Raw genomic sequence first — 26,725 nt, 5'->3', positions numbered from 1 at the left:
CATGTTTTTATATTCTGACAATATGTATTCTATTTCGCTCTGACCTTTTGGACTGTTATAAACGTTGACTGTTCTGTAAATATTAATTTTTATATTTTGCCGCACCCCTACGGGTTTCATGTACAGTCAGCATCAAAAGTAGCGGATGAAACAACGCGCCAAAATTATCTGATATTCCGGATAACTTTTCCAAATATAGATAAATTATTACAATTTGCGCTCAAAAATATATCTTTTACAGTCTTAGTTGTTCTATATTAAAGACATCACTTTTTGGTAAGTTGTTACTGAATGGTAAATACTTATGAAACGTTATTTAATCCGCTACTTTTGATGCTGACTGTACTATACTGTGTATTGAATGCATATATACAATTCTCTCTGATGCAAATAAAGAAATGAAATGAATGAAAACTAAAATGAATGCAGTTTTATGTTAAAATGATATCGACCTTAATTCTGTTCATATACAGTTCATTTTTCTATTGAGTAGTATAAAATCAATCCTTTTTACTCATTGAAGCACTTTTTAAAGATGCGAGAGATGATGTCATCCCCCCCTCCCTACATCATGCTTCCATCATCCGATGTCCAGATCCAGTTCCAGCTTACATGGACTCTGTAGTTTGACACAATTTTTTCATTTAAGTATAAAATAATGGCTTACGTACAATGCTTTGGCGTCACCGCATGCCTGATAGATCTCTGATCAAAAAGCTGTGTATGGATCGTAAGCAAGTAACAAATTTTTATGACCAAGTTCTTGCTGGGTAAATGGGTTACGAAAAAATCGTAAACTTGTCAAGGTAGATGTGTACTGAAGTCTCATGAAAGTCAGCTGGCGCTCCATCGTTGGGTTGAAAAACAGTAGCCACTGGATTGTGTGTTCAAGAAACAATAAAAGAAACCACCAATTATTGAATTGTTTATTTATTTCTCCCTTTAACATTCGGTACAGTCGCCTAAACATTGTGAGTAATTTAGATACACCGGCGTTACAGAGAATCCGTTACATCGTAGAGAATTTGAATAACTACCTACATGTCTTATACATCACCATATCTACATTGCGCGCGCCCGCCGCGCGTGAGGGCAACATACACAATATAATATAAAGAAAACTTCCAAAAAACCTTTATTATTGAAATAGAGTAGTAATTTACACCCTTTTAATCTCTCCATGACAACGCTCCCAAAGACAGTCATCGTAATTTGTGATCGCGGCCAGCAAAACGTTCCACTTTGTCGCTTGCCATAAAGACGAGATTTGCTTGTATGAATTGCATATATGAATAACATGGCAAGGCGTCCTTATGGCAAGCGACAACGCAGGACGTTTTTTCGGTCGCGGTCACATGTAGAGCCAGACCAAGATAAGTTGACAGTGATGTTGACAGCCCAGAGAGTGCAAGTGTTATTTTAAACGTCAGACTTCTATGAAATTATAAAGTTTACTTAACTTGCACACGCTGGGCTATCAAAATCTTCAACTTACTTGGTCTGGCTCTATTCTGTTGACAATACAACCTTCATGTTTTTAACCAATGATATTGGCGTGTGAAAAACATTTTTTTAAATCATAGGTTACATTAGCAAAAAGGGAGTGAATACTATATTTTAGTACTAAATATAATAACATTTTCCCAAGTTTTCTTTACACAGACTATACATACAATACAAAATGGACCAAATATCTTATAATAATTAAAAACTACGTTCATTTAAAAATCATTATTGTACAAAATTATAATTCCCCTAAAACTTACTAATAACTCGACCATGCAAAACAGCTTACTTTACAGCTTTTTAGGGATATAATGGTTGCATTTCCCATATGACCAAAACTGATTAAAAATGGTACTCTGTATTTTTGTATTTGAATAAAAGTAAACAAACAATTTGTACATTTTCGGGTAGTTATAAAATTTATTGGTTAACCAACCATATACAAAACCGCCTGGATTCTTGGCTGAAAGACCTGACTTTAACCTACATTATTTGATCATGTAATGTTTTCAGCTACCCTCAACTGCCTTAAGGAGCCATTTGAGGGTAGATTTTGTTTACTTTTATTTTAATACCTAAAGATACAGAGTATAGAAAGAGACGGATACAATATAATCTTTATCACACGACCATAATACACCTATCTGACCATTTCGCCAAGCTAATTCCGCACAGAATTTTCAGGGACAAAGTGTGAAGGTGCCACTATCAATGTCATATTTTCATAGAAATCTGACCAATTCTGGAGATTCAGAGTTAGCTAGAGTCACCCTTCCAAGCTTGCCTGGAGGCAAAAACCATTTTTCCCTTTCATTTTCTTCCACGATACATAATATATACCATAGACCTTACTCTTGATATAAAATTTCACAACCTTCAATACTTTTTCCAACATTCTTAGCTAATACATTCCAAATTCCAACATAGTTGACCGTAAGTGTAAGGCCTGAGTGGACGCTCGAGTTGGGCGTGCAGCGGGGCGGGGCGTGCGGCGTGCATGTTAAACAAGTTCAAACGTATAGGAGCGGCCGCACTGCACGCTGCTCACAGCACTTGTGAGCCCGACGCCGCGCTGCACGCCCCGCCCAACGCTCCGCTTCGAGCGTCCACTTAGGGGATCCCCACACCTAACGACGCTGAATCGGCTAAAGGGCATATTAAAGTTGTACTAAAAACTTTTGTAATAGAATTAGAACTTTTCATATTATTTCTACTCAGAATCCCGAGCTCTTTCTATTTATACCGAGGAAAAAAAATGTCTCGAATTTTTTGATCCATTTGGTTACATTTTCAATACAACCTATGACCGTAACCAAGCAGATACCAAAAAATGTATGAAATTTAGGGGACACTTATTTTCACGCATTAGGATCGAAAGAGCTCGTTATTCTGAGTGGATATAATATAAAAATTCTAAAATATAAAATGTAATTCAAAATACAGCTTTAAATTGATACTCCCAAAAGCCGATAGAAGAAATTTCGGCTCGGCCGACACCTAACGACGCGACGCCATCTTTTTTCCTTTTATTGCGTAGACATAAACTATTGGCTATTGCCGATTCCGCGTTAACAGGTGTGGGAAGACCCTTAATCCTTATTGCCAAGACATAGGGTTCACTATTCAAAATTATGTCAATATCTTTACCAAGTTCTCTCACCGGCGGGCGCTTGACTAGGCACAGCTAGTCTATGGAACATTGGGGTCCAGTCTGGTTATAGCTTAGATAACAATTACATTATAAATGACAAGCCATATCAACACAAGTTACTGTCAAATATATCCATATTTATTGCAGTGTCCAACCAAAGGTCCTCGAGGCCTGAAATGTGTTTGTTTTTGCATCAAGGAGTTCCTTTGGCTTACTTCAGATCAGCTCCAAGTCAGCATATTGCATTGGCTTCGGAATCTCAGTAATTAAAACAGCTCAAAGAGTATAAATAAGGAGTAATACTGCAATTTTCTGCCGCCAGAGGCAGCACCAGCACAAACCGTAAACCATAGAGTAACTTATATCAAAGGGAATTGATTGTTATAGAGAGGTAAAGTCTAAGAAAAAGGTGTATTGTAGTACGTGCCCCTTAGTTTGACATGCAAAACAGATGGCGCTGTTACAGCGCCATCTCGTTTACCTATTAATTTCGAAGCACGAAATTGTCTTAGATTTTACACATCTTACCCAATCTATGTATCTTTTGCTTATATATATTATGCCTTAAATAGTTTTTTGACAAGTTTTCACTGATTATTTGTTACGAAAAAATATGACATTAATGCGCCAAGATGGTTTCTTTAGAGTTTGTGCTAGTGGCGCCCCCTACGCACACTTTTGAATAATATTCCATATTAAATGAATGAACGACTACATAGAACTTAGTCGGTCATTACAACGTGTAACAAAATATTTACTTTTGACACAAACTTGGTAACAAATAGCTTGTATTTTATAACGCTAATTGGCTTATCGATGTACAATCAGCATTGAAAAACAGCACACTACAGAAAAGCTATCTTTTACTAATGCTCACTGTACATCTCTTACAAGAAACAGATTTTATATGAAACATTGGAAGTACAGCCAACAACGAAACAAGATTCCGTTACATATACTATTTATAATTTATACAAAATCACTAATGATTAATTTACAGATAATTTTAGGTATAATATTTATCTAATTTCATTGTTGACCGTTTCATTGGTAGGCATTTGTTCATAAACAATAGTAATCGTAAATAATAGACAAAAGTCAGATCTACTTGTAAATAGTCTGTCGTACCAATGAGTTTTTCGGAAGTTAATGTACGAAATATCATTTCATATTTACCAGTCGCTTTTCGGTGAAGGAAAACATCGTGAGGAAACCGGACTAATCCCAACAAGGCCTAGTTTACCCTCTGGGTTGGAAGGTCAGATGGCAGTCGCTTTCGTAAAAACTAGTGCCTACGCCAAATCTTGGGATTGTTTGTCAAGCGGACCCCAGGCTTCCATGAGCCATGGTAAAAATGCCGGGACAACGCGAGGAAGAAGAGAAGAAACAACTTTGTTAGTAGAAAAAGATTCGAAATTAAAATTTTCTACGGGACGATCCTTCGCGCCTACATTTTTGAAATTTGCCGCTTTTTTCTACTCACAGAAATGGCGTGACAGACTACATCAAGCTGAAAGATAACTTTTCGGGGACACAACTAATGTTAGTTTAGACTCAAGTCCGTTGAGTCCTCTGCTTTAAGACTCGACTCGGTTGTTCAGACTAGTCATTGAGTAGAAACTTGAGTTCTTATCGAGACCTGAGTCTTCTGTAAAGACTTGAGTCCTTTAAAGATAATTTGTAAATTACGTATTTAACATTTGTGAAAAGGCATTGTCTACAAAGTTAAAGAGTAAGGTTCACACATATTCAATAACGCCTATTTCCTGTGTGCGTTTAGATAAAACCTCGTTTTTTTGACGAAGCCTTTATCCGAAGGCTCGAGTGTTTTTAAGTAAAAAAAGACTAAATAAAGGACTTAACTCAGGGCTGAAAGACTCGGAAGTTTTTTAAGCGCTGAGTCGCGTAAAAACGGCTCGAATTCATCACATTTAGACTCAAGACTCGAGTTCCTACCAACACTTAACTTTAACCCTTTTCTTAACATCTTACATGATGCATAATTTTAGTCTCATTTTTTTTGTATTTTTTTAAAGAACATTTTTGCTCTATCAGGCGCACAATCGTAGCGTGAGCTCGCGTTTTTTTTTATATGCCAAGAAAATGGATAAAAATGTTACTGATAGTTTAAGAGCCCATCAACGTGCTCACTAGCGCCACTGCTAATAATTAATAATTGTGACTATTCAAATTTAACGATAGGTATTTAAAAAAGGGGACCGCTACGTACTGTATTATGTATTTAAGTACCTTTTGAATACAACATAATAGTTTTTACGTTGCTGGATTCGTCAATCTAGGCGTCCAAAATTAAAACGGCCGTTTTTGTTTTGAGTTCATAGATCGATGAATCCAGCAACATAGAAACAGTTTGATGTATGAACCAGTGGCGCTAGTGAGCACGCTGATGAGCTCTTAAGGCAGATTTCCGATCGAGAAAGACTATCAATCTACTATTTTCTAACTCAAAAAAGGTCCTACGTGAAAATGTAGGCTTGGTAAGAAAAAGTATTAATTGATGATAGTAACTTTTATGCATTGTTAGTGAGAAAACATTTCGCCGAAAACAATATTTAATACAAAATACTTGCTCGTTGCTACTCGCTTCTCGTCATCGTTCGGATAGTTGCCTTGAGCTTTATACATTGGTTAGTAAATGTATTAAACTGTTTATAAACAAATTTTTCCAAACGACTTAAGGTGGTTTTGGTAAGTACTCGATTCGTTTTATAAGACTCGGCCACTTAAAAAACTTCTAAGTCTTTTAAGTCCCGATCCGAGTCCTTTATTGAGTCTTTTTTAAGAGCATCTCTAAAGGACTCGAGCCGAATAAAGACTCCGTCAACAATTTTATAGGTTTTACCTAAATAACAGTCAAGAAATTAGGCGTTATTGTATGATTTGTGTACCTATTCCACTTATATTACTTAAATAACTACAATGCATTTCAAATTTGTATAAAAAAAGCGGCCAAGTGCAAGTCGGACTCACCCATGAATGGTTTCCGTACCATTATGACGTATTAAAAAAAACTACTTATTAGATCTCGTTCAAACCAATTTTCGGTGGAAGTTTGCATGGTAATGCACATCATATATTTTTTTTAGATTTTTCATTCTGTTATTTTAGAAGTTACAGGGGGGGGGGGACACATTTTACCACTTTGGAAGTGTCTCTCGCGCAAACTATTCAGTTTAGAAAAAAATCATATTAGAAACCTCAATATCATTTTTGAAGACCTATCCATAGATACACCACACGAATGGGTTTCATGAAAAAAAATTTTTTTTAATTACAGTTAAGTATGGGGAACTCCCAAAAATTATTGTTTTTTTTTTCTATTTTTGTGTGAAAATCTTAATGCGGTTCATAAAATACATCTACTTACCAAGTTTGAACAGTATAGTTCTTATAGTTTCGGAAAAAAGTGGCTGTGACATAATCGGACAGACAGACGGAAATGGATCCATAAGGGTTCCGTTTTTTTGTCATTTGGCTACGGAACCCTAAAAGAGATTTCTGTGAAACGTCTCTACAAAAGACTCAGGTCTATAACAAGTTGAAAAGAACTCGAGTAGACTTAATTATAAGAGTCTGAACCGAGTCGAGTTTTTAAACAGATAACTCGAAGGACTCGAGTCTTACTAACACTAACTTTAAGACAGACTAAACCAAGACCTAACTATATTAACTATTGTTAATTGCAAACAAAAATATACCCCCAATACACGCAAAACCATATTGCTGTCATATATCTCTACATGTGTGTCATTTTCAACCAAACGGGTACTTGTCGGCTGTCAATAAGGCGATATTTCCAGCTTCAATTTGAAATCAACCTTATCGACAACTGACAATGTGATACATTTTGATTTAAATAATTAAAATTGTATTCTTAAAGTAACTAAATACAAACATTAATTTATTTGCACTTGTACTGAGTTTTTAGAAGCAGCTTGTTTGATAATTATAGTACATATCAATTTTCTCAAACTATTTTTACGCCTAAGACTCTAAATTGTTAAACAAAGGCTATTCTTTCTTTTGTGCGAGTGGTGAGCTCCCGTTTTGATCGCGTGCCAAAGCAAGAATGTCGTATAATAAGTTTTTGGCAAAAATTCCTTTTTTGGTACAAGCTTTTATCGCTGACGCAACTAATACTCATCGAGCAAATTCTAAAAACCCCAAACACAATTAGTTTGCGTTGTTTTATCACAGAGTTCCTATGTCCACCTCTTGTCTCCATCATCAGATCAGCTCCATGGTACCATAATATTGCATTGTCACCCGACTTACATATGTATGCAAATTTTCAGCTCAATCGGAAACCGGGAAGTGGATCAAATTTAACTTGCAAGATTTGATTACAAACAGACAACGGTCAGGTGAAAGTAAATGGGAGAATCAACTTTTTAGCGTCACTCGTTGCCATGGTTACGATTAGTTGTCCAGGGGACAAAAGTTCATTGAAATACTGATTTTATGGTACTTAAATGAATTAAACTTGCGTTTTTGTGGTCATTATAACCAATGTCCATAATGGGCCCCCTACTAAGCATGTTAATAGAACGGCATACAACGTCTCTTCAAACAAACTGTGCCACTGTTGTCCCTTGGACAACGGGACAGGATAATAAAACAAAAAAAGTTGATTCACCCAAATAACAGCTTGTAAAAAGCGGCTGTATCGTGGTTGTTTTAAGGTTCACATCTATGTACATGTAACATGTTTTGGTAATGTAGGACGATCGACCACCTACCTGTAGGCGAGCGCTCATATAATTACATAGATTTGTACCTTCAAACCACCAGGACACAGCCGCTTTTAAAACGACGTTGTTGCTTAACCACGCGCTCAAAACGGGAGCCGACCGCTCGCACAAAAGAAACAATGGCTTTTAACATATTAGGCTCCTAGGCGTAAAAAACATTTGAGAAAATTCATACTATAGAATTTAAATAAGACGTTTTGTTTGCATAAATAAAGTACAATTCAGTTGACAAAGGTAGGCTCTTTTCTGCTGGTGCGTCCAGACATGCAGCAGGGATTCGGCAAATCGTGATGGCGTCTTTTCCTTGGCCAGCGAGAGACGCCATCGAAAAATAAGCCGAATCCGGCGGTGTGGCCGCACCCTATTACCTATTAAGTATGTTCTACTGAATTAGTTCGGTGGGTAGGACTAAGAGATGCTACAATCACGTCTGAAAATATCGACACGGACAAAGTGCCAAAAATAAGTATACACGATTTTATTGCCCGTATGTTAAGATAGTGTATACATATTTTCGGCACTTTGACCGTGACGATATTTTCAAACGTTTCTGTAATATATTTGAAAGCTCTTATTTTGGCGATAATTACGAGTTTTGCTTTGAAAGTTAGGTAACTTAGATATTTTACAACACAAAATGCGTTAATGACACTTGACTTTGTGAGAAACGAAATTCACTTGATGTAATACAAAATAATTAAATTGTATTCTAACTCCAGCTGTAAAGGCTTCCTTCATTTATTATGTTACATAATGAATCGTTGAATTTAAAGTATGTACAGGCACGGATTTTAATTGTTGGGCTATTTAGATCCCCATAGATCAACAATTTGCTACTGACAATTTTTTGTAAATAATGTCAAACGATCTTGATTTTCCTGAGGATCAAACGTCTATATAGGACTCATGGCATTTAAGCAACACAAAGGTCAGAAATAAGAGTTAGTCTGACGCTCGCACTCGACGATTGAAACGCCTCTAACAAAATGATAATGTGATGTGACGTCATATTATATAAGTCTGTCCTAAATGGAAGATCAAGGAAATTGACCCTGAAATATTGCGTTTATGTGTATAGATGTCGTACACTTTATTTTTCATTAAAATGTAAGGAATCGAATGGTGCCTTTTTTTCTATTTTTGAAAGACAAAAAAAATTGAGACTTTGGAGCCTTGTATTTTTTTATAATCTCAATATATTTTTTTAAATTCCACTTTTTTTATAATGGATGGCTCATTTTCTATCCATTTAACTAAAGTTTGTTATAATATTCAACATGTGTCAAGTACCCAATTAAATTCTGCGACCGTACCAACCAAGCCTTAAATATATGAGATAATCTAATCAAGAGTATGAAGAACATAACCCCCTTATTCATAAACGTCTACTAAAGTTAAGAAGCCGCTATAATCGTTTGTTCCTTTCCTACGTATTAGTATGATAGAAAGGGATAAACGATTATTAGCAGCTTGTTAACTTTAATAGACGTTTATGAATAAGGGGGTAAATTTGTAAATCCCTATTGATCAGTTATTTGTTTTTTAATGGCGTTATGACCCTATCAATCCGTTTACGGAAATCAAAATACGTTGTAGTAGTTATTTGGTTTTTTAAAGCTTCTTTGCTAAAAAAAAACATTAAAAATATCGAAGGCCGTCATAATAATAATAAATCCGTTTATTAAATAAACAACAGCGAACAGCGGACGTATACAAGCGGCGTAAGGATGGAAAACGGGGTTGAAAGTTTTTCTTACACCTATGGTATTTTAGAGGCTAGTTTCATATAATAGTTCTGTACCCCTAGTGTAAGTTTTATCGACATCATAACGTGACGAACGCGTTTGCGTTAAGTGTCATTTTGTATAGCATTTTGAGTTTCCAAAACGTCCCGCTTGGCGCGCTCTTTCTAAATCACATACAAAATGAGACTAAACGCAAACGCGTACGTCACGTTTCAAAATCGAATTTATTTACACTTAGGGGTACTGAACACTGTATTAGTAAAGAAACTTCATAAAACCCATTTTTATCGCGTGATTCAAACGACCTACCGAATAAATTAAAGTACGTTTCGATCCATCGATACATTTATGCAACCATTAAATAATCAGTGTTTTCAATTATAAAATAAATTAATCCTAATCATTAGACTTATACAGACAAAGGTTGTCTGGAAGAGATCGCTTCTTAGCGATAAGACCGCCCGTTGTTACCTAACTTTTAAGTGTTTTTTCATTTCCTGTTTATTTTTAACTGTATGGTGCACAATAAAGAATATTTACTTATATTGACCAGGATGTGAACCGTGATTACCTTTTGTATTATTTTATTATTTTTATTATTTTTTATTTTTTAATAGCCTACATTGTGTCCCACTGCTGGGCAAAGGCCTCCCCTGTTTTCCGCCACTCGTCACGGCTTTGTGCATGCTCCATTTATTTTATTATTTATTTATTTGCATAAGATAGTGTACATGAAAGTTCATACAGGTTTACACATAGTAGGAATCAACTACCTCGTCGCATAGTGACATGCAAATGAATATGGTCTTAATCTATACACCGTGTTTTTATTGAATTGCGTTAACTCCGGGGTTTCGGTAAGTACGTTTAAGGAAACTAAATGGCATAGTAAATTTTGAAAAAAAAAAATTTTTTGTTTTTTTTTTTACTATTTTTATTTTTATAAAAAGTAACTAAATGTTGCATATAGCGTTGTTGTAACACGGGCATTACATTTAACTCAACCAAACAATTGAAAACTGTGATAATCAATGTCATTTCTAACATCGATCGTCCGAGATAGTACGTACGTTTAGTAGCAAATGTATGAACTCGCACTAAACACTAATCAATAAGTAAACAGGCCCTAAGGCAAGTGTACACGCTCGTAAGGGCCTTATAATATAAAAATGTATGATTGATTATCTCCGAAATGGAGTTAATTAGAATATCGGTGTCTTTGAGAAAGTTATTTAATTTAAGCTCAGGAATGCACCCTCGAAATTAACGCAAATAAAAAAAAAACACGGTGTATATACAATCAAATTTTAAAAATTACACTAAATAAAAAGGTATCGTTATAATAAAATGCGCATTACTACTAATAAATACAAATGTCAGTGCAAAATAGAAATGAAAAGATAAAACACAAAAGGTCTAGATACAAAAAAGAAAAAAAGAATACAATGATCAAAGCAAATAAAACTAATGTCAAACCTAATAAAAATAAATTAATAAACATTATTACATCATAAATAAAATCAAAACAATTAGATACTATATTGGTAGATTCAATTAATTATTTTCTAATTGATCATGTTTATAGAATTCGTCAACTGAGTAAAACCATCGATTAAGCTGCCATTTTTTTAATTCTTTTATTATTGTTTTAGAGCTATCGATATTTCGATGCAGTTACATGCAACTTATTCACTCACTGGAGATAGCGGGTGGGTGTCAAATTTGTGTAGACTGCGTCGAAATATCGGGAGCTCGAAAACAATACAAAAGGTAATCTAATCACGGTCCATATTTCGGTATAAGTCTAGTGAAACTAACCGTGAATCATTCAAAACTGTTAATCCTAATAATGCTTGTTTACATTTACACCATATAATCATTTTTACTCATTCAAGATATATTGGAAATATTTATTCATGGGATTTATTTATCAAAAGATCGCAACTCAAAATATGATGTTATTTTAAAGAGTTTATTACCAGGGGCCGGAATTTTCGTTTATCGACTACCGATATACATATATCGATACAAATTAGAACACAACATATTAAAGGAGAAACAACAGGCGGTTGTATCGCTAGAGCGATTTCTTCCAGAAAACATTTAGAGTAGTTGAAAATGTGAAAAACAATGAAAACTGAATAATTAATAATTTAACATTCAGTGTTGTTTTTTCAATTGCATGTTTCTTAGATGTTACACTCTGAATGAATCTTTGGTTATTTAATTTGAGAGATAAGTTTCAATTAAGTATATAATTTGATATTTTGAGATTCCCGTACCTATTTTAGATGTAACATATAATATTTCGAGACAAAAGATAACGTATCTTATTTTGAGTTGTGACCATTTTGACTGTGACTTGGTTTGTTATAGGCAAAATGGTTTGGCACTACATAGCAGTGAAATTTAATTCGACAAGGAAGCACGGTTAGGGAAAATATCTTTAAGTAGGGTGCATCGGGGTGACTTAGTAAACGGGGTAGTTTTGGAAACCGCAAATATATTTAAAACCAAAAGCACTTTTACTTTAGAAACACTTTCGCTACTGCAACGTTACCAAGGCATCTTGCATATTGTTAAAGAAAGGACGCTTAGCACGATTTCGTACATTGACCCGCGTGTTGCTATCTCTATCGCACGCGCGTAATTATATTGCTGTCCATCTCGCACATGTCATTGTTCGCCGGCATCATGGACGACATTAACAGTAGAAAGCGCTTCTGGTTACTGGATATAGAAAACTTGTATTTACTTCGATAGTATGTTTAAACCGTTCAGAATTTTACTGTAGCCTACATTTCATTTCTGCTAGGTTATTTATGGAACATATGATTATTGCAATCCTTGTTTTTATACCTTAGATATCAAAATGAATTCAATTGCACCAACTTGTCTCACCTGTTTTTTAGTACATAACATTAATTAAAACATTATAACAAAAAAATATTACTTTGCTAATCCGCGAAAAGATAACATGCTAGTCAATCAGTGCTAAACCGTTATACTTACTTGCGTATTTTTACATGCAATTAATGTTCCCACCTTCCCACCGCAAAAATAAATACGCAAATCCTCTCTCCTGATGCCTCGTAGAGAGGCGAAACACGTGTCGAGTTTTGTACTTTCGGTGGTGGATTGTTATATTTATTTGCGTATTTATTTTTGCGGTGGGAGGGTGGCAACATTCATTGCATGTAAAAATACGCAAGTATAACGGGTTAGCACTGATTGACTAGCACGTTATCTTTTCGCGGATTGGCAAAGTAATTTTTTTTTAATCTATAAATTGTATATACAGAAGTCAATCACAATGATTGATTGATTGATATCTGTATATACAATTTATAGATTGTAATGTGGTATGTTCCACAATAAAAAACGAAAAATAAATATTTACATTTCATATTTTTTTGTTTTATTTAATATGGTTTTCAGCAAAGTAACGCTTGATTCTATTCATTACATAACATTAACATTTAAAACCCGCAACTGATCAACCAGTATTGATAAAACATTCTAAGAAAGACCGCTAGAAAAACTCATTTCATAAAATAATCGCATCAAAATCGGTTCCCCCCTTTAACAGCTACAGTGCTACAGACAGACCATACACATAGCGGTCAAACTTATATTTTTCTTTTGGGTTGGGAATCAAAAACCAGGATTGAGGAGAATTGGTCAATCAAATAATCATTTTAGTGTCTAAAGGGATACAAAAACAGAGCTTAAGTATGTTATTGTCTTATACTTTTGTAAAGTTACATTGGCGCCCAAAATGCAAGGAACGTTCTAATAGCTTTTAACGGACTATCGATGGACAGTCGCCATCAGATATATCGGAGCGGACAAGGTACTCACAAATATCGGAACACGCGTCTATTGTCAAGGCGTTAGAGTCATTTTTGAACAGCGTGGCCGGTGCGATATATCTGATGGCGACTGGACCTTATAGGGCTGAGCACACCGGCTGCGTGTGCGCAGACGTGCAAGAGCGCGTGCTCTAATTTCTTGGAGCCGTGCACGCATAAAGACACGCAAGCAGTGTGCCATCTCTCATAAGGTACTGTATATTACAACGTGCACGTGTACGTTTTCATCTACGTATACGCATAGGTTTTGTCTTTGCATTAAAGTTCACTAATGGGGTTGACAGCTGTCAAGTTTATATTTATAGATGGCGCAAGCATAGGTTTCCCCCAGTTCCTATTGTTATAAGGGTTTTGGCGTAAAAGGCTAGTATCCGAGTCATAAATAAAAAAAAGTTAACATTATTGGTAGAATTGACAGGGAAACCTGCACTGGCGCCATCTTTGAAAAAAATTGACCAGCCAACCACATAGGGTCACTACAATATTCTACCGCCAGAGTGCAGCACTAGCACAAACCGTAACGTAAACCATGGAGTAACTTACATTATACTATGCCTTAAACAGTTTTTTGACAAGATCATTTGTTACGAATAAATATGACATTGATGCATCATTGTTTACAGTTTGTGCTAGTGGCGCCCCCTACGCAGTGTTGCGGAATCCCTATTGTCAGATAACATTTTGGTTCGTGCGAACAGAAGATACAAACAAACAAACATCTAAATTATAAAATCACTTTAATTAATTACGATCGATGGTCTCAGTAACGCGAAAATGATCTACACCACTTTAAAATTTTATAATTTTTATATTTAAACTAGAGAGGAGAGTTATAATGGAGTTTTTAAGATATTCTGCCGTGGAAAGTTTTGCAAGGTGGCGTGTTCGAAAAATTATGAGTTAGCTGCAGAGATCCCCCCCCCCCCCCCCCGCAAACAAATATACAGGGGGCTCAGTTATCTCTCCAGCTTACTGTACATTATTGTCAGACTGGGAATGGTGTCATTTCCTGGTTTGAGTATTAATTTTGCCTTTTTCATGTCCCCCCCCCCATTTTTAAATAAGTCATTATTGCTGTTTTAAAATAATTGTGTGGGGGGGGGGGATTACTGGTAAACCAGATTAGTGGTACCCTATATTTGTGACGTTTTCAACACAAATGGTACTAATTGTCGCGCGGTACTAATAAAGCGCTATTTCCGTAAAGCTTCAGTATGAAATCAACCTCATCGACAACCAACATGGTACCGTCACATTTGATTACATGTCTTATAATACAAACATTTGTGTACAGATTTGTTACTTTATTGCTAAAAAACCGCCTTAACAAACCTTTTTCGACATATTCTTTACTACTCAATCACAACTCGCTCTCGTCAGGAAACTTACAGTGCGTGTGATCGTTTTCACGTGTGCAGCAACGCTCGTGTGCGCTCAGCTGCCGCCAGCCCGCTCGGCCCGCTCCGCACGTAGCCACTCCACGAACTCGTCCAACATTACTGGCCCTGGATCGAAATATAAAATTAAATACATATGGTACTCATAAGACAGCGCGGTTGCCGGCTTTTAGTGATATAAACGGACGAGACAGCGAAGCCGTTTAGAAACACAAGGCTGACAATACTATTTATTACCGAGTTTTTTTACGATTTATAGTATTTTTTTTTATGAAATAAGGCCTAAAAATTAAAAGTAAGTGACCGCGTTGGGGCACCAGTGACCGACGGGGAACCAGAAATCCGACAATTCAATTTTTGTTTAGGATAACAAGGGTAAAAAGCCGATTTCTTAATATGGCAGCAGCTGCAGTGTTGTCATATTAGGAGATCGGGTTCTTACCTTTATTATCTTGGATAAAATGAAGTGTCCGATTACTGGTTCCCTGTCGGTCAGTGGTGCTGCTAAGTGACTCACATGCGCCGTCCGCGTCGTAGTGCTGCAGCTGGTTGTCCACGGTGCGGCTGAACTCCAGTATGTTGCACCACTGGTCGCGGTTGACGACGCGGTAGCGGCGCGCGGCGCCCTCGCGCTGCAGGAAGTCGTCGAGTGTACTCACATGCGCCGTCCGCGTCGTAGTGCTGCAGCTGGTTGTCCACGGTGCGGCTGAACTCCAGTATGTTGCACCACTGGTCGCGGTTGACGACGCGGTAGCGGCGCGCGGCGCCCTCGCGCTGCAGGAAGTCGTCGAGTGTACTCACATGCGCCGTCCGCGTCGTAGTGCTGCAGCTGGTTGTCCACGGTGCGGCTGAACTCCAGTATGTTGCACCACTGGTCGCGGTTGACGACGCGGTAGCGGCGCGCGGCGCCCTCGCGCTGCAGGAAGTCGTCGAGTGTACTCACATGCGCCGTCCGCGTCGTAGTGCTGCAGCTGGTTGTCCACGGTGCGGCTGAACTCCAGTATGTTGCACCACTGGTCGCGGTTGACGACGCGGTAGCGGCGCGCGGCGCCCTCGCGCTGCAGGAAGTCGTCGAGTGTACTCACATGCGCCGTCCGCGTCGTAGTGCTGCAGCTGGTTGTCCACGGTGCGGCTGAACTCCAGTATGTTGCACCACTGGTCGCGGTTGACGACGCGGTAGCGGCGCGCGGCGCCCTCGCGCTGCAGGAAGTCGTCGAGTGTACTCACATGCGCCGTCCGCGTCGTAGTGCTGCAGCTGGTTGTCCACGGTGCGGCTGAACTCCAGTATGTTGCACCACTGGTCGCGGTTGACGACGCGGTAGCGGCGCGCGGCGCCCTCGCGCTGCAGGAAGTCGTCGAGTGTACTCACATGCGCCGTCCGCGTCGTAGTGCTGCAGCTGGTTGTCCACGGTGCGGCTGAACTCCAGTATGTTGCACCACTGGTCGCGGTTGACGACGCGGTAGCGGCGCGCGGCGCCCTCGCGCTGCAGGAAGTCGTCGAGTGTACTCACATGCGCCGTCCGCGTCGTAGTGCTGCAGCTGGTTGTCCACGGTGCGGCTGAACTCCAGTATGTTGCACCACTGGTCGCGGTTGACGACGCGGTAGCGGCGCGCGGCGCCCTCGCGCTGCAGGAAGTCGTCGAGTGTACTCACATGCGCCGTCCGCGTCGTAGTGCTGCAGCTGGTTGTCCACGGTGCGGCTGAACTCCAGTATGTTGCACCACTGGTCGCGGTTGACGACGCGGTAGCGGCGCGCGGCGCCCTCGCGCTGCAGGAAGTCGTTGAGCGCGGGGCGCAGCGCCCAGCGCGGCAGCAGCACGCCGAGCAGCGCTCGGGCTGTGGCCGTGTCCAGTGAACGTTGTTCTTTATCCTAAAACACGTCAAAACCGATAATTAGGGTGCCATATCCGTCGGAACCGTCACGTCTACGGGACCTTACGCCACCACACAAAAGGTGGTTTAATGGGAGGAGAAATGGTCGCGCTCGGCGTGGTAACCAACAATGTGAACTTTCTTAAGCTTAAATTACTGTCCATGTTGAGGAAAGTTCCAAACAAGGTTGGAAAAGTTCAAAGAAAATTTTATTCGTAAATTCGTTTCATCTGTAAATAGTATTTTTCGGTGGCCATTTTGTGCGTACCGCTTCAATCGCACGCGACTTCTCTCTAGCCTCATAGTCTTTAATCGTTCATTACGCAAATGACCTTTTTGTCTGCGGTAAGCGTGTAGTCCAAGGTCTTCATTGATAACTTTTTTTAGGGAGCTTCTCTTCACAGACATCTGTATTGCCAACAACTTTTGCTTCCGGACGGGGTTTCTTGCAATTCTCGCCTTCACTGCCTTTATTAGAGCTGGGGTCCGAACAGTACGTGGTCTTCCAGACCTCTTACGGTCTTCGAAGCTCTGAGTACTATTGTATCTATTTTTTTTTTTTTTTTCAATTTTTGATTTGACTATTTCACATTTGCAAACTGTCAAGAAGAGAGAAATGTATTTTAAAGTTGAATCAACGAATTCTTGTCACTCATTAAGTCATGGCCATCATTATCCGTTGAATTTTGTTTGTCTATTTACTGCACACATTAGTGTAAAACCTGTTACAACAGTTCTTCTGACAAACTGCTTCTATTGTCATCTGGCTGACCGGACAGAATGACGTCAACGTCAGTAATTGGGACCGTGCGAAGTGCATGATGGGGGTAAGTAAAACGATCTCAGCGCATAAGGTGGTAAAAATTAGAACTAAGTAAGTTATATGGCTGAAATGTAACTTACTCCTGAAATATTCATTTTCTCAAACTTGTAATGAAATGTTGACATGAGTTACTTCAAATTAGGTCCGGAAATACTACATATGAGGTGCGATGAGTGATGATGATATGTAAAGGAATTTCATACTGCCTTACACACCTAGGCCTGTAAGGCAACCTTCTTTTGTTTTTTAACGTCAAATTGGCATTCGACTATAAAAAACCTATAAGCAAAATTCTGCCAGTATGCTTTTTTTCATTTTTTTTTCTTTTTTGTGTTTGTTAAATATTATTTCAGAGGTTCAAAGGGGAACAAAAATTTCAATATTTATGAGAGTTTGAGCAAGTTTGAGAAAAGCACTATACAAATCTCGGCGGGAAACGGGGTTGCCAGCCGCGTCTCCCTAGCCGACCTCGCTACGCTCGGCCGTCTATATCTACTTGGCCTGCAACCCTTCGTTTCCCGTCCTCTATAGTAATGTACTATTCAATTGTATGGTGTAAGGGACCATTGTAATCTGTATGAAATGCTTAATATAACTGACGTATTTAATTTGGTAATTATTAATACTGTATTCGTGTAAATATCTTTGCAAATGCCAAATACTATGAGATCTTTTTCTAGAAGTTAAGAATGGGTATAGTAAGTTATCTTTAAAAGATAGACATTCAACATCGCGGACTTTTTTGTAGACCCATGAAAGAGAAACAACTCCACCATACATTGTGTTGTTATAGCTCAAACGGATTAGGCAGCGTTTTCGATTAAAGCTCCTAGTCAGCGTGATTTTTTCCGACAATATCGTTATATTTCAACCAATTTACACAAAACCTTAACAAGTTATATACCTAAACCTTCCTCAAGAATCACTCTATTGCTAGATGAAAGTCGTGTGAAAATCCGTTCAGTACTTTTTAGTTTTGGAGTAGTTTCATAAGATGTAGTGCATTGACGTTTTCCCCTAGACTTGCGGACGCTTGGTTGCGTGACAGTCGTGCACATAGCGAATAGTTGATCCTTCCTTAAAGCACTCAAATGTTTACAAACGAAAGAACATAATATTCATAGTGTTGTGTTCCTGCCGGTGAGGGGGGGGGCGGGTTTAGGGTCGGCAACGCGCTCTGCTCCTCCTCTCTCTGGAGTTGCAGGTGTACATAGGCTACGGAGACTGCTTACCATCAGGCGGGCCGTATGCTTATTTGCCACCGACGTAGTATATTAAAAAAAAAATCGTTTTAAAACTTACCCTAGCAAAATCATAAGAATATCTGTATACAGCCTTAAATATGTAGGGGTCGTTGAGTAAGCTCTTGAGGTAGTCGAGTTTCATCTGAAGCTTGTGGACGCTGTCACATTGCAGTTCCGTTAAGCCTGACAAAAGGAAAAATCATTATACAAACAGACTTTTGTCGCTGACTGTACTTTCCTTACGACAGGCAACTAATACCAAAGAAAATTTGAAATAAAGATGGATTGTCAAAGAAAACTTTGTAGTACGGAAGGTGGAGATAAGGAATGGAATCTATTAAATAGGTGACGCTACAATACGTAGAATACTTGAAAAGAAAATCAAATCATAGACAGCGCACTTCACTCCGTCAATAACTTTTTTCTTAGCTTAGGTTCTTAGCTACTCTAGCGCTACACTGGAGAGATTTGGAACTATTATTTATAGCTGACCACTGGACACTTTTGCATAAGTTCTGTCCATGGAGATTGCATTCCTTAACTCTACCTTCCATACTTTGTAGCCACAGTAAGTTTAAAACACATGATTAAAACTTTTAGAACGCCATTTGACTTTGATCCTTATCTTTTAACTAATATGTGTTAAATTTGTTAAATATCAAAAGTAGGGCATCGGCTAAAGATTGTGGCACCATAGCTTTGGCCTTTGATCTATTAAATGGCGCCACTTTTTGATATTTAACAAATTAAATACATTTCCACAGCCTAGACAGTGCTGGTGTTATTTTAAACATCAAACTTCTATCAAATTATGATGTTTACTTGCACAGGCTGGGCTACCAAAATCGCTGCAAACTTACCTTGGTCTGACTCTACCAAATAAGCATACCTTTAAGCCACTCCTCTTGCGTGAAGTAGCCCATTTGTTTGGCACCCATTTTGTAAGCGATGACCAGCATCACAACATTCTCCGGGTCCACTCCTATGTCTTCGCAGAATTTCTCCATTCCTTCAGGGCCTACAGACAATCAATGTGGTATGAAAAAACAAATCGATCTAAAACTACATCTAATATAAAAGGGTCCACTGATTACCAGTTCACCAGATGATATCTGATAAAATACAGACTGAAATGCGACAAACAGAAAGCTTAACTTTCTTTTTAAAAATTCTACTCAACCATTTAAGGCATAAGAGTGCCAGAAACTGTGGAAAATTAAGCCCTATAACTTTGAAACAAAGTTCAAAATCAAGTGGGAAATATATTCCCGCTGCCTTATACAGGCTTAAATTGATACTACTGATACAGATCGATTCCCACGCGGTAGCGGTAGCCACGCGGGCACAGCTAGACTAAATCCAAATACCCTTTTAATGATTGGTTCAACTTTTCCCAAAATGGTATTGTATTGTGTACTTTGCCTTGGCACAATCACTGCTAACCTATTGCATTAGTGTATGGGGTGGTGCTGCGAAAACCTTACTCTTGCGCTTAGAAAGAGCGCAACGTGCAGTCTTAAAGGTAATTTTCAAGAAACCCTTCAGGTATCCTACCATTGATCTTTATAGAGAGAGTAAAGTGCTGTCGGTACGAAGTCTATTTTTCCGCCAAGTCATTTTAAAAAAACATAAGACCATAACCTTTGATAAAAATCTCACGAAAAATAAACGTCGAGTTCGTGTCTGTGGTATACAGAAATTTCGCTTGGCAGTTTCAGGACGTCATGTTGATTACCTTAGTTCTAAATTGTACAATAAGGTTAACGACCTTACCGATATATATGCTCTCACACTAAGAGAATGTAAGCAGAAAGTCACTGATTGGCTACAAACGCTAACTTATAACGAGATTGAGGATTGCCTAGCCTCTCATTATTAAAATATAATTCGAGCAACTCTCTCTCTCACACACACACACACACACACACACACACACACACACACACACACACACACACACACACACACACACACACACACACACACACGAGCATATTTACAAATTAATCACACTTTCAACTCCTGTGTAACACTAATAGACATTGTGATACGTAAATAGTGTTAACTCTTTGTTTATACATATTTTGTATTATTCCGATATTTTTAGTTTTATTTTATTATCAGTTCTGTTGTACACTTGTAGATTTAGTACCAAAACCTATATATTAATATAGGTATACTTAATGTTTTCTCGGGGGTGAGAGCCTGGTGAACTGTAATACAGGTTTATACCTAGTTCAGACTCCAGTCTCTCACAAAGGATCACAACCTCATCTCGAATTTAAATGTTGTTATCATACTGTGAAATTGTTACAAATCCTTTGTGAGCTGATAAATAAACATTTTTATTATTATTATTTTTTTATTATTGTTTCTACATTATTTCTTATATATAGTATTAAATCTTCTAGTCTAATATTTCTAATTTTATATCGCCGTTTTGTGCGACCGAAACTTATCCCGTAGTCCTATAAAACTATGGCCTAGTTGCTACATCTCGTGAAATGGATTTGAATCCCGGTTAGGGCATATATTTGTCAGAAAACCAGATGAAGTTGATCCACCCGCGCCATAAATAAATACAAATACAAATACCCAAAGCCAAGCAATAGACATTGGTCAAGCAAAACAGTCTTAAAGAAATATTAAAGAACATTCAAGATTCTAGAGCGCGAGTACACTCTCACTTGGCCAGTTTTTATCTCCTAAAGGCGTCCGCTAGCTGGCGCGGATGCACGAAGCGGGCGCACGCACGCGGGTGCCATTGTAGGTCAAATGCGTCGCACGCGTCCGCGCCAGTTAGCGTTGCTCGTACTATTTTTCTTTAACTCGCTCACCCGCTCCGTGCAACCGCGTCAGCAAGCGGACGCCCTAAAATCTAAAGTACTGTAAATAATTTAAAGAACTGACCTAATACATCTGGCTCTGAGACTGTGGTGTACTCTTTGAACCATGCTAAACATTTCTTTGCACTGAAACTGGAGTCCTCTGCTTTGGAATGTCGTCGTGAACTGAAACAAATATTCTAAATGTTAGTATCTTGTTTTGTTTTATTAATGCAGTAGAGAGAAAATGGTAAACATGGTATATATATGGTAAACATACAAAACATAGAAAATAATAACTCTTTTTATAAGAAATTAAAGAAATGGCTTATTAATAATGCATTTTATAACATCCGAGAATTCTGTGACATTTAATTGAATTTTATTTTTCTTTCATTTTTATATCTATTATTATTATTCTTGTTAATAATCTAATATTGTCTGATTAGTAAATTATTTTTATTCGATACATTTAAATAATAACAAACTTAGAATAAAATGTAACCTAAAATTAAAACTACCTACAAAACTAAAATTAAAACCTATAAAAAAAACCATAACATGGTTGACCTAGTCCAATATGATTAGTATGTATTTTTAATGATCTATTTTATTAATAATGATCGAAAATGTATTAAGTGTTAATCTTATATTTATAATGTGTTGATGTGTAATGTACTCGTACCATGCATTTACGAAATAAATTTGAATATTAATATGAGTGAAAGTGATACAAGTACTAGTGAACCAACATTGGAGTCAACGTCAAGCGTGTACATTCGTAGCGTCTCGTGGCCGAGGTGTTACCTGGTGTTGCGTGAGCGCTTGTGTTGCTGGGCGTCGATCGCGGTGGCCCCGGGCACGCCCACGTCACCCGTCACCGCGCCGCGCGTCCGCTTGCTGCAGCGCGGCATCACTCTACCACCCTGTATACAACGTTTCTTTTAAGTCAATTCACATGGTGATGGGTAATTTCATTTCGGTGATCTTCACATTGTATAGTTGCGCATTAACATATTGCAATTCTGAGCGAGACAGTGCTATAACCCTACATCCTCCTAAGGTCCTAAGGTAGCTCAACGAGGGTGGGAGGGGGTTAGGGTCGGCAACGCGCATGTAACTCCTCTGGAGTTGCAGGCGTACATAGGCTACGGATACTGCTTACCATCAGGCAGGCCGTATGCTTGTTTGCCACCGAAGTAGTATAAAAAAAAAAATGTGGTTAATTAAAAATAAATAGCTGTCATGCTTCATTCTGATTGCCATTTTTAGTTGTACAGCTGAATTTCGATCATCTGACACTTCGATGGTCCGGTAGGTCCAGTAATCCGACACTAAAATAGAAGCACAAGTGATCACTCTATGTCCAAATTTACTATCTACGCTACGCTTACATTGTCACACTGCCTTCTCTTTAGAAGAGGCTTAAAACTAGATAACAGTCGAATTATATTATTATTAATCAGGCAGGCAGTTGAAACAACTGGTAGTTGCCTGTATCTGAGTGATCTTCATTTAAAATGTATTCTTTGCGCTGGTTAAATATTTGTCTAGCCTGTTCTTAAGCTGATTGACATTCAGTGCTGAGACTACGTCTTCTGGTAGTTTGTTCCAGGCTTTATAATATGTAAAATCAATATGTACAAATATCAGTTTTTTTTTATCTGATTTTTATTGAGCCTTGGAGACTCTAGGTGAACATGTCTGTCTTTCATAGTTTCCTACGCAAGGTAGAGATCAATAACGGTGGTGACGGTTTAACACCCATCATACATTGAAACTTGTTTGTAGGGATCTGTCCGGACCGGACTCGGAAAGCTGAGACTTAACACCTTGTGTTAATTATAGGAATTACTTCACTTGAATATGGTCTAGAATCTAGTACAGAGCCACCCATTGCAGCAGTTTTAGCAAGCTTAACTACTGCCTCATTTCCGGCTAACCCTACATGGGAAGGAATCCACTGAATTTTGGCAACCTTATTTATACAAGTTAACTCATGAATCAACTGAAGAGCTTTATATGCAATAGGCATGCCTCTTTGTCCATAAACACAATGATTAAGGTGTTGAAGTGCACTCTTTGAGTCATTTACAAATACTAAGTAGTAATACCTCGTTCCAACAACTTGAAAATTTACTATTTGTAAATCTTACTAACATGCCTGCAATAATGTCCCCTGGTGTGCAATGTTTGGTTTCAAATTATCATTTAGCCTCCTGAGACCCAGATTTTTTTTTTTGAATTTGGAATTCTTTGTTATTTAATAAAAGTTCAAAACAGATTCTGGAATATGTACAAAAATTTGTACCCCCGGTACTATACTATAATTATAGTAATATTTTATAACAAATAATTTAAAAAATGTTGGCTAAGATTCAATACTGATTAATACCTGACATCATATGATGCCACTGGGTACCAAGGGGTTAATCTTATCATGAGGCGAAAGTTTATTAGGTTACTTCACACATTCCAGTGATACAATAGACAATTGTTATTTTTTCTAAACTAATTTTCAATAAAGAAATATGTGAATAGAGAATTATATTATATTAAAATTATTTCATAGCAAAAGCCACTGCAATGGTTTTTTATAAAACATGAATTCATAATATTGTATCTGTCATAAATTCAGCTGATACTCATACTGCATTTTTAGGTTATATTTGAATATGAGGTGTACCCAATCGTTAAAACTATCAACTAAACCTATGATTCAACAATAATTCTTGCCGACATCAACCATTTTCAACATTGTTTACATCATAAATACCTTCCAAGCGAAATGTAAAATGTATGTAGGTGCAAGAATTCACCCATCTTAAAACCACATTATAAGCAAACAGGCCTACCTAGGCTTAAATGTTATAATAAGAGATATAATAACTTACTATTGGTGGCAGATTTGATATGAAATTTGAAAACTTAAAAGGGTTTTCGTCTCCTATTTTGCGAATTTTGCGTGCACAGCTAGACGAAAAATGTCTTCTTGACAGGTCGATAATAACCTGAAATAAAAAATCAATGTGGAGAAAAAAAGGAGGACAATCATCTCAATGACCACGTCTTATAACTAGGTAATGAGATTATATTAGTAGAGAGTACAGGTAAATCACGAAAACTGAAATTTACACTGTCAGGTGATACGATTCTAAGAAAAACAACTTTGATGGTTTCTCTGTAAGAAACCCACTCTCACCTCAAAGCTATTTGGTGAAAACCAGCGTGAAATCAAAATGTACTTTTAATTTATTTTTTGCTGTTTTGCAAATCGACAAGTTATTTAAAATAAGTGTTTAATTCTAAAATCAAACAGCAGACACAGCGGAAGAAAAACTCAAACGGTGGCTATAAACTTACGTTTTGTTATTGCTCTATGAAAAATGCAAACATGCGTTTAGTTAAATCGAGGATAGGATAGAGTGGAGCCTGTCAAGGCATTTTCGTCAGTAGAAAAAAGCGGCAAATTTTAAAATGTAGGCGTGAAGGTTTATCGTCCCATGGAAAATTTTAAATTCCGCGTTTTCCTACTAACAAACTTGTTTGACCAGCTATAGTTGGGCTATAGCTATTTTATTTCTGTATCAAGCAGAAACAACGATGCTATTCGGCTTAGAAACAAATTAAAAGTGGAAAAATTCAGTGTCTTGGTTGGGACTTCAAACTGCTCTGTCATCTGAGTTACCAAGACCTTAATATTCAATACAGCGAATATTTCCACCAAATATGAGCTTTACGGCGGCCCTAACGACATCTGCCGAAAGTGTTATAATGGCTACCTTTTAAATTTTAAGCATACAACTAAAATTAGTCGCAAAATATATGATATTTAAATTTAATGTGTATTTTGTTTGTTACAGAGCAAAGTTTGAATTATGAATTCGATTGGCCAAAATATATGTTGACCAACATGACCGTTGAACGAAATAAGCACACCAACGCTTCAGCACCATCTAGCGCATTAGGCCTCATTTGCATGAGAGCCAGGAGGCCTACCGCAAAAATCTAAATTTACAAATTGCGGGGATATATATATATTTTACTCTCACTAAGACGTAATTGGAGTGACAGAGAAAAATGCCCGCAATTGACGAACTTCGATTTTCGCGGTTACAGCCCAGGGCTGCCAGTACGTAGATCTTGAAATTTATTCGTATTTTTACATGTAAGTATGTAAAATGTATAATTGTTGGTGCAATCAAGAATATTTACTTTCTTACTAACTTGATTACCACAGCGGTGGCAGCATGGTTCCATTTGTATCACTTGTCACTATGTCCGTCGCACTTTCACGTCCATACTTTCACGTTGCATGGTGTCAAATGATAAAGAGCCGACCATCTTAGCCCTATTGTAATAGATACGATAATGAGTCCGATTATACGAAATTCGTATCGAATTATACGATCTGGCAGCCCTGATGAGTGATGAGAGTATCTCCACCTTCCGTAGATGAGAGCTTAAAGTTTTGCGTTAAAACCTGACGTCAGAAGTTCCGTACGCTAAATTCGATTTAACGGCCAACACTCAAAGTCGAAATTAGAACAACGCACGATAAAAAGCGCCACCGCCATTGTGTGAAATAAGGCCTCATACGCACGAGCGCTTTTACAACGCGCGTGAAAAAAGCGCTTGAATGACAAATGGATACACATGTATTTATTCAATGGCGGTGGCGCGTTTTATCGTGCGTTGTTCGAATTTCGACTTCGAGTGTTGGCTTTTAAATCGAATTTAGCGTACGGAACTTCTAACGTCAGGTTTTAACGAAACGAAAAAGTGTCTGCAGTGCCGTGCGGCGCAATCGATAGTGTTTAAGGTGGTCGCTGCGTGCGTTACAGACGCAGCTATAAGTTAGAGCGAGAAAGAGATATTTTATCCATTTCCTATATACTTACTTTACTCTTTGGTGCCCATGTGTGTCATTCGAACGCTTTTTCAACGGGCGTTGTAATTCGCTCGTGCGAATAGGAATGTAATCTCCATGTGCCAAAAAATCTCCATGTATCAAAAAA

General features: G+C 37.9%; 1 protein-coding gene across 2 annotated transcripts; it reads right to left on the bottom strand.

Moving 5' to 3' along the window:
* Positions 1–912: 912 nt before the first annotated feature.
* LOC133522517 (DCN1-like protein 4) lies at positions 913–25,067 on the bottom strand. Of its 2 annotated transcripts, none has more exons than XR_009800065.1 (8): positions 24,910–25,067; positions 24,602–24,718; positions 22,515–22,633; positions 21,793–21,893; positions 19,772–19,900; positions 18,941–19,065; positions 15,461–16,813; positions 913–15,051 (listed from the first exon to the last, which is right to left on the bottom strand). XR_009800065.1 is itself a non-coding variant. In XM_061857879.1 (8 exons), exons 3-8 carry the CDS (start codon positions 22,619–22,621, stop codon positions 14,981–14,983), a joined length of 750 nt encoding a protein of 249 aa, XP_061713863.1. In that variant the 5' UTR covers positions 22,622–22,633; positions 24,602–24,718; positions 24,910–25,066; the 3' UTR covers positions 913–14,980. The 2 variants fall into 2 exon arrangements, 1 of the variants encoding a protein (XP_061713863.1); XM_061857879.1 differs by having other exon boundaries at positions 16,597–16,813; positions 24,910–25,066.
* Between the last annotated feature and the right edge of the window lie 1,658 nt (positions 25,068–26,725).

Source organism: Cydia pomonella, chromosome 11, assembly GCF_033807575.1.
Source record: "Cydia pomonella isolate Wapato2018A chromosome 11, ilCydPomo1, whole genome shotgun sequence".
Taxonomy (NCBI): domain Eukaryota; kingdom Metazoa; phylum Arthropoda; class Insecta; order Lepidoptera; family Tortricidae; genus Cydia; species Cydia pomonella.
Note: the sequence above shows the minus strand (reverse complement) of the source record. Positions and strands in the feature narration are given on the sequence as shown.

Bases quoted from the DNA above. Each gene is read 5' to 3' on its own strand.
- LOC133522517 (XM_061857879.1), bottom strand. From the start codon at position 22,621: ATGCCGCGCTGCAGCAAGCGGACGCGCGGCGCGGTGACGGGTGACGTG. The intron at 19,066-19,771 runs GTATGCTTATTT...TCCTTTTGTCAG, and splicing joins GCAAGAGGAGTGGCTTAAAG to GCTTAACGGAACTGCAATGT. The intron at 16,814-18,940 runs GTAAGTTTTAAA...GACGTGTTTTAG, and splicing joins ATTCTTATGATTTTGCTAGG to GATAAAGAACAACGTTCACT.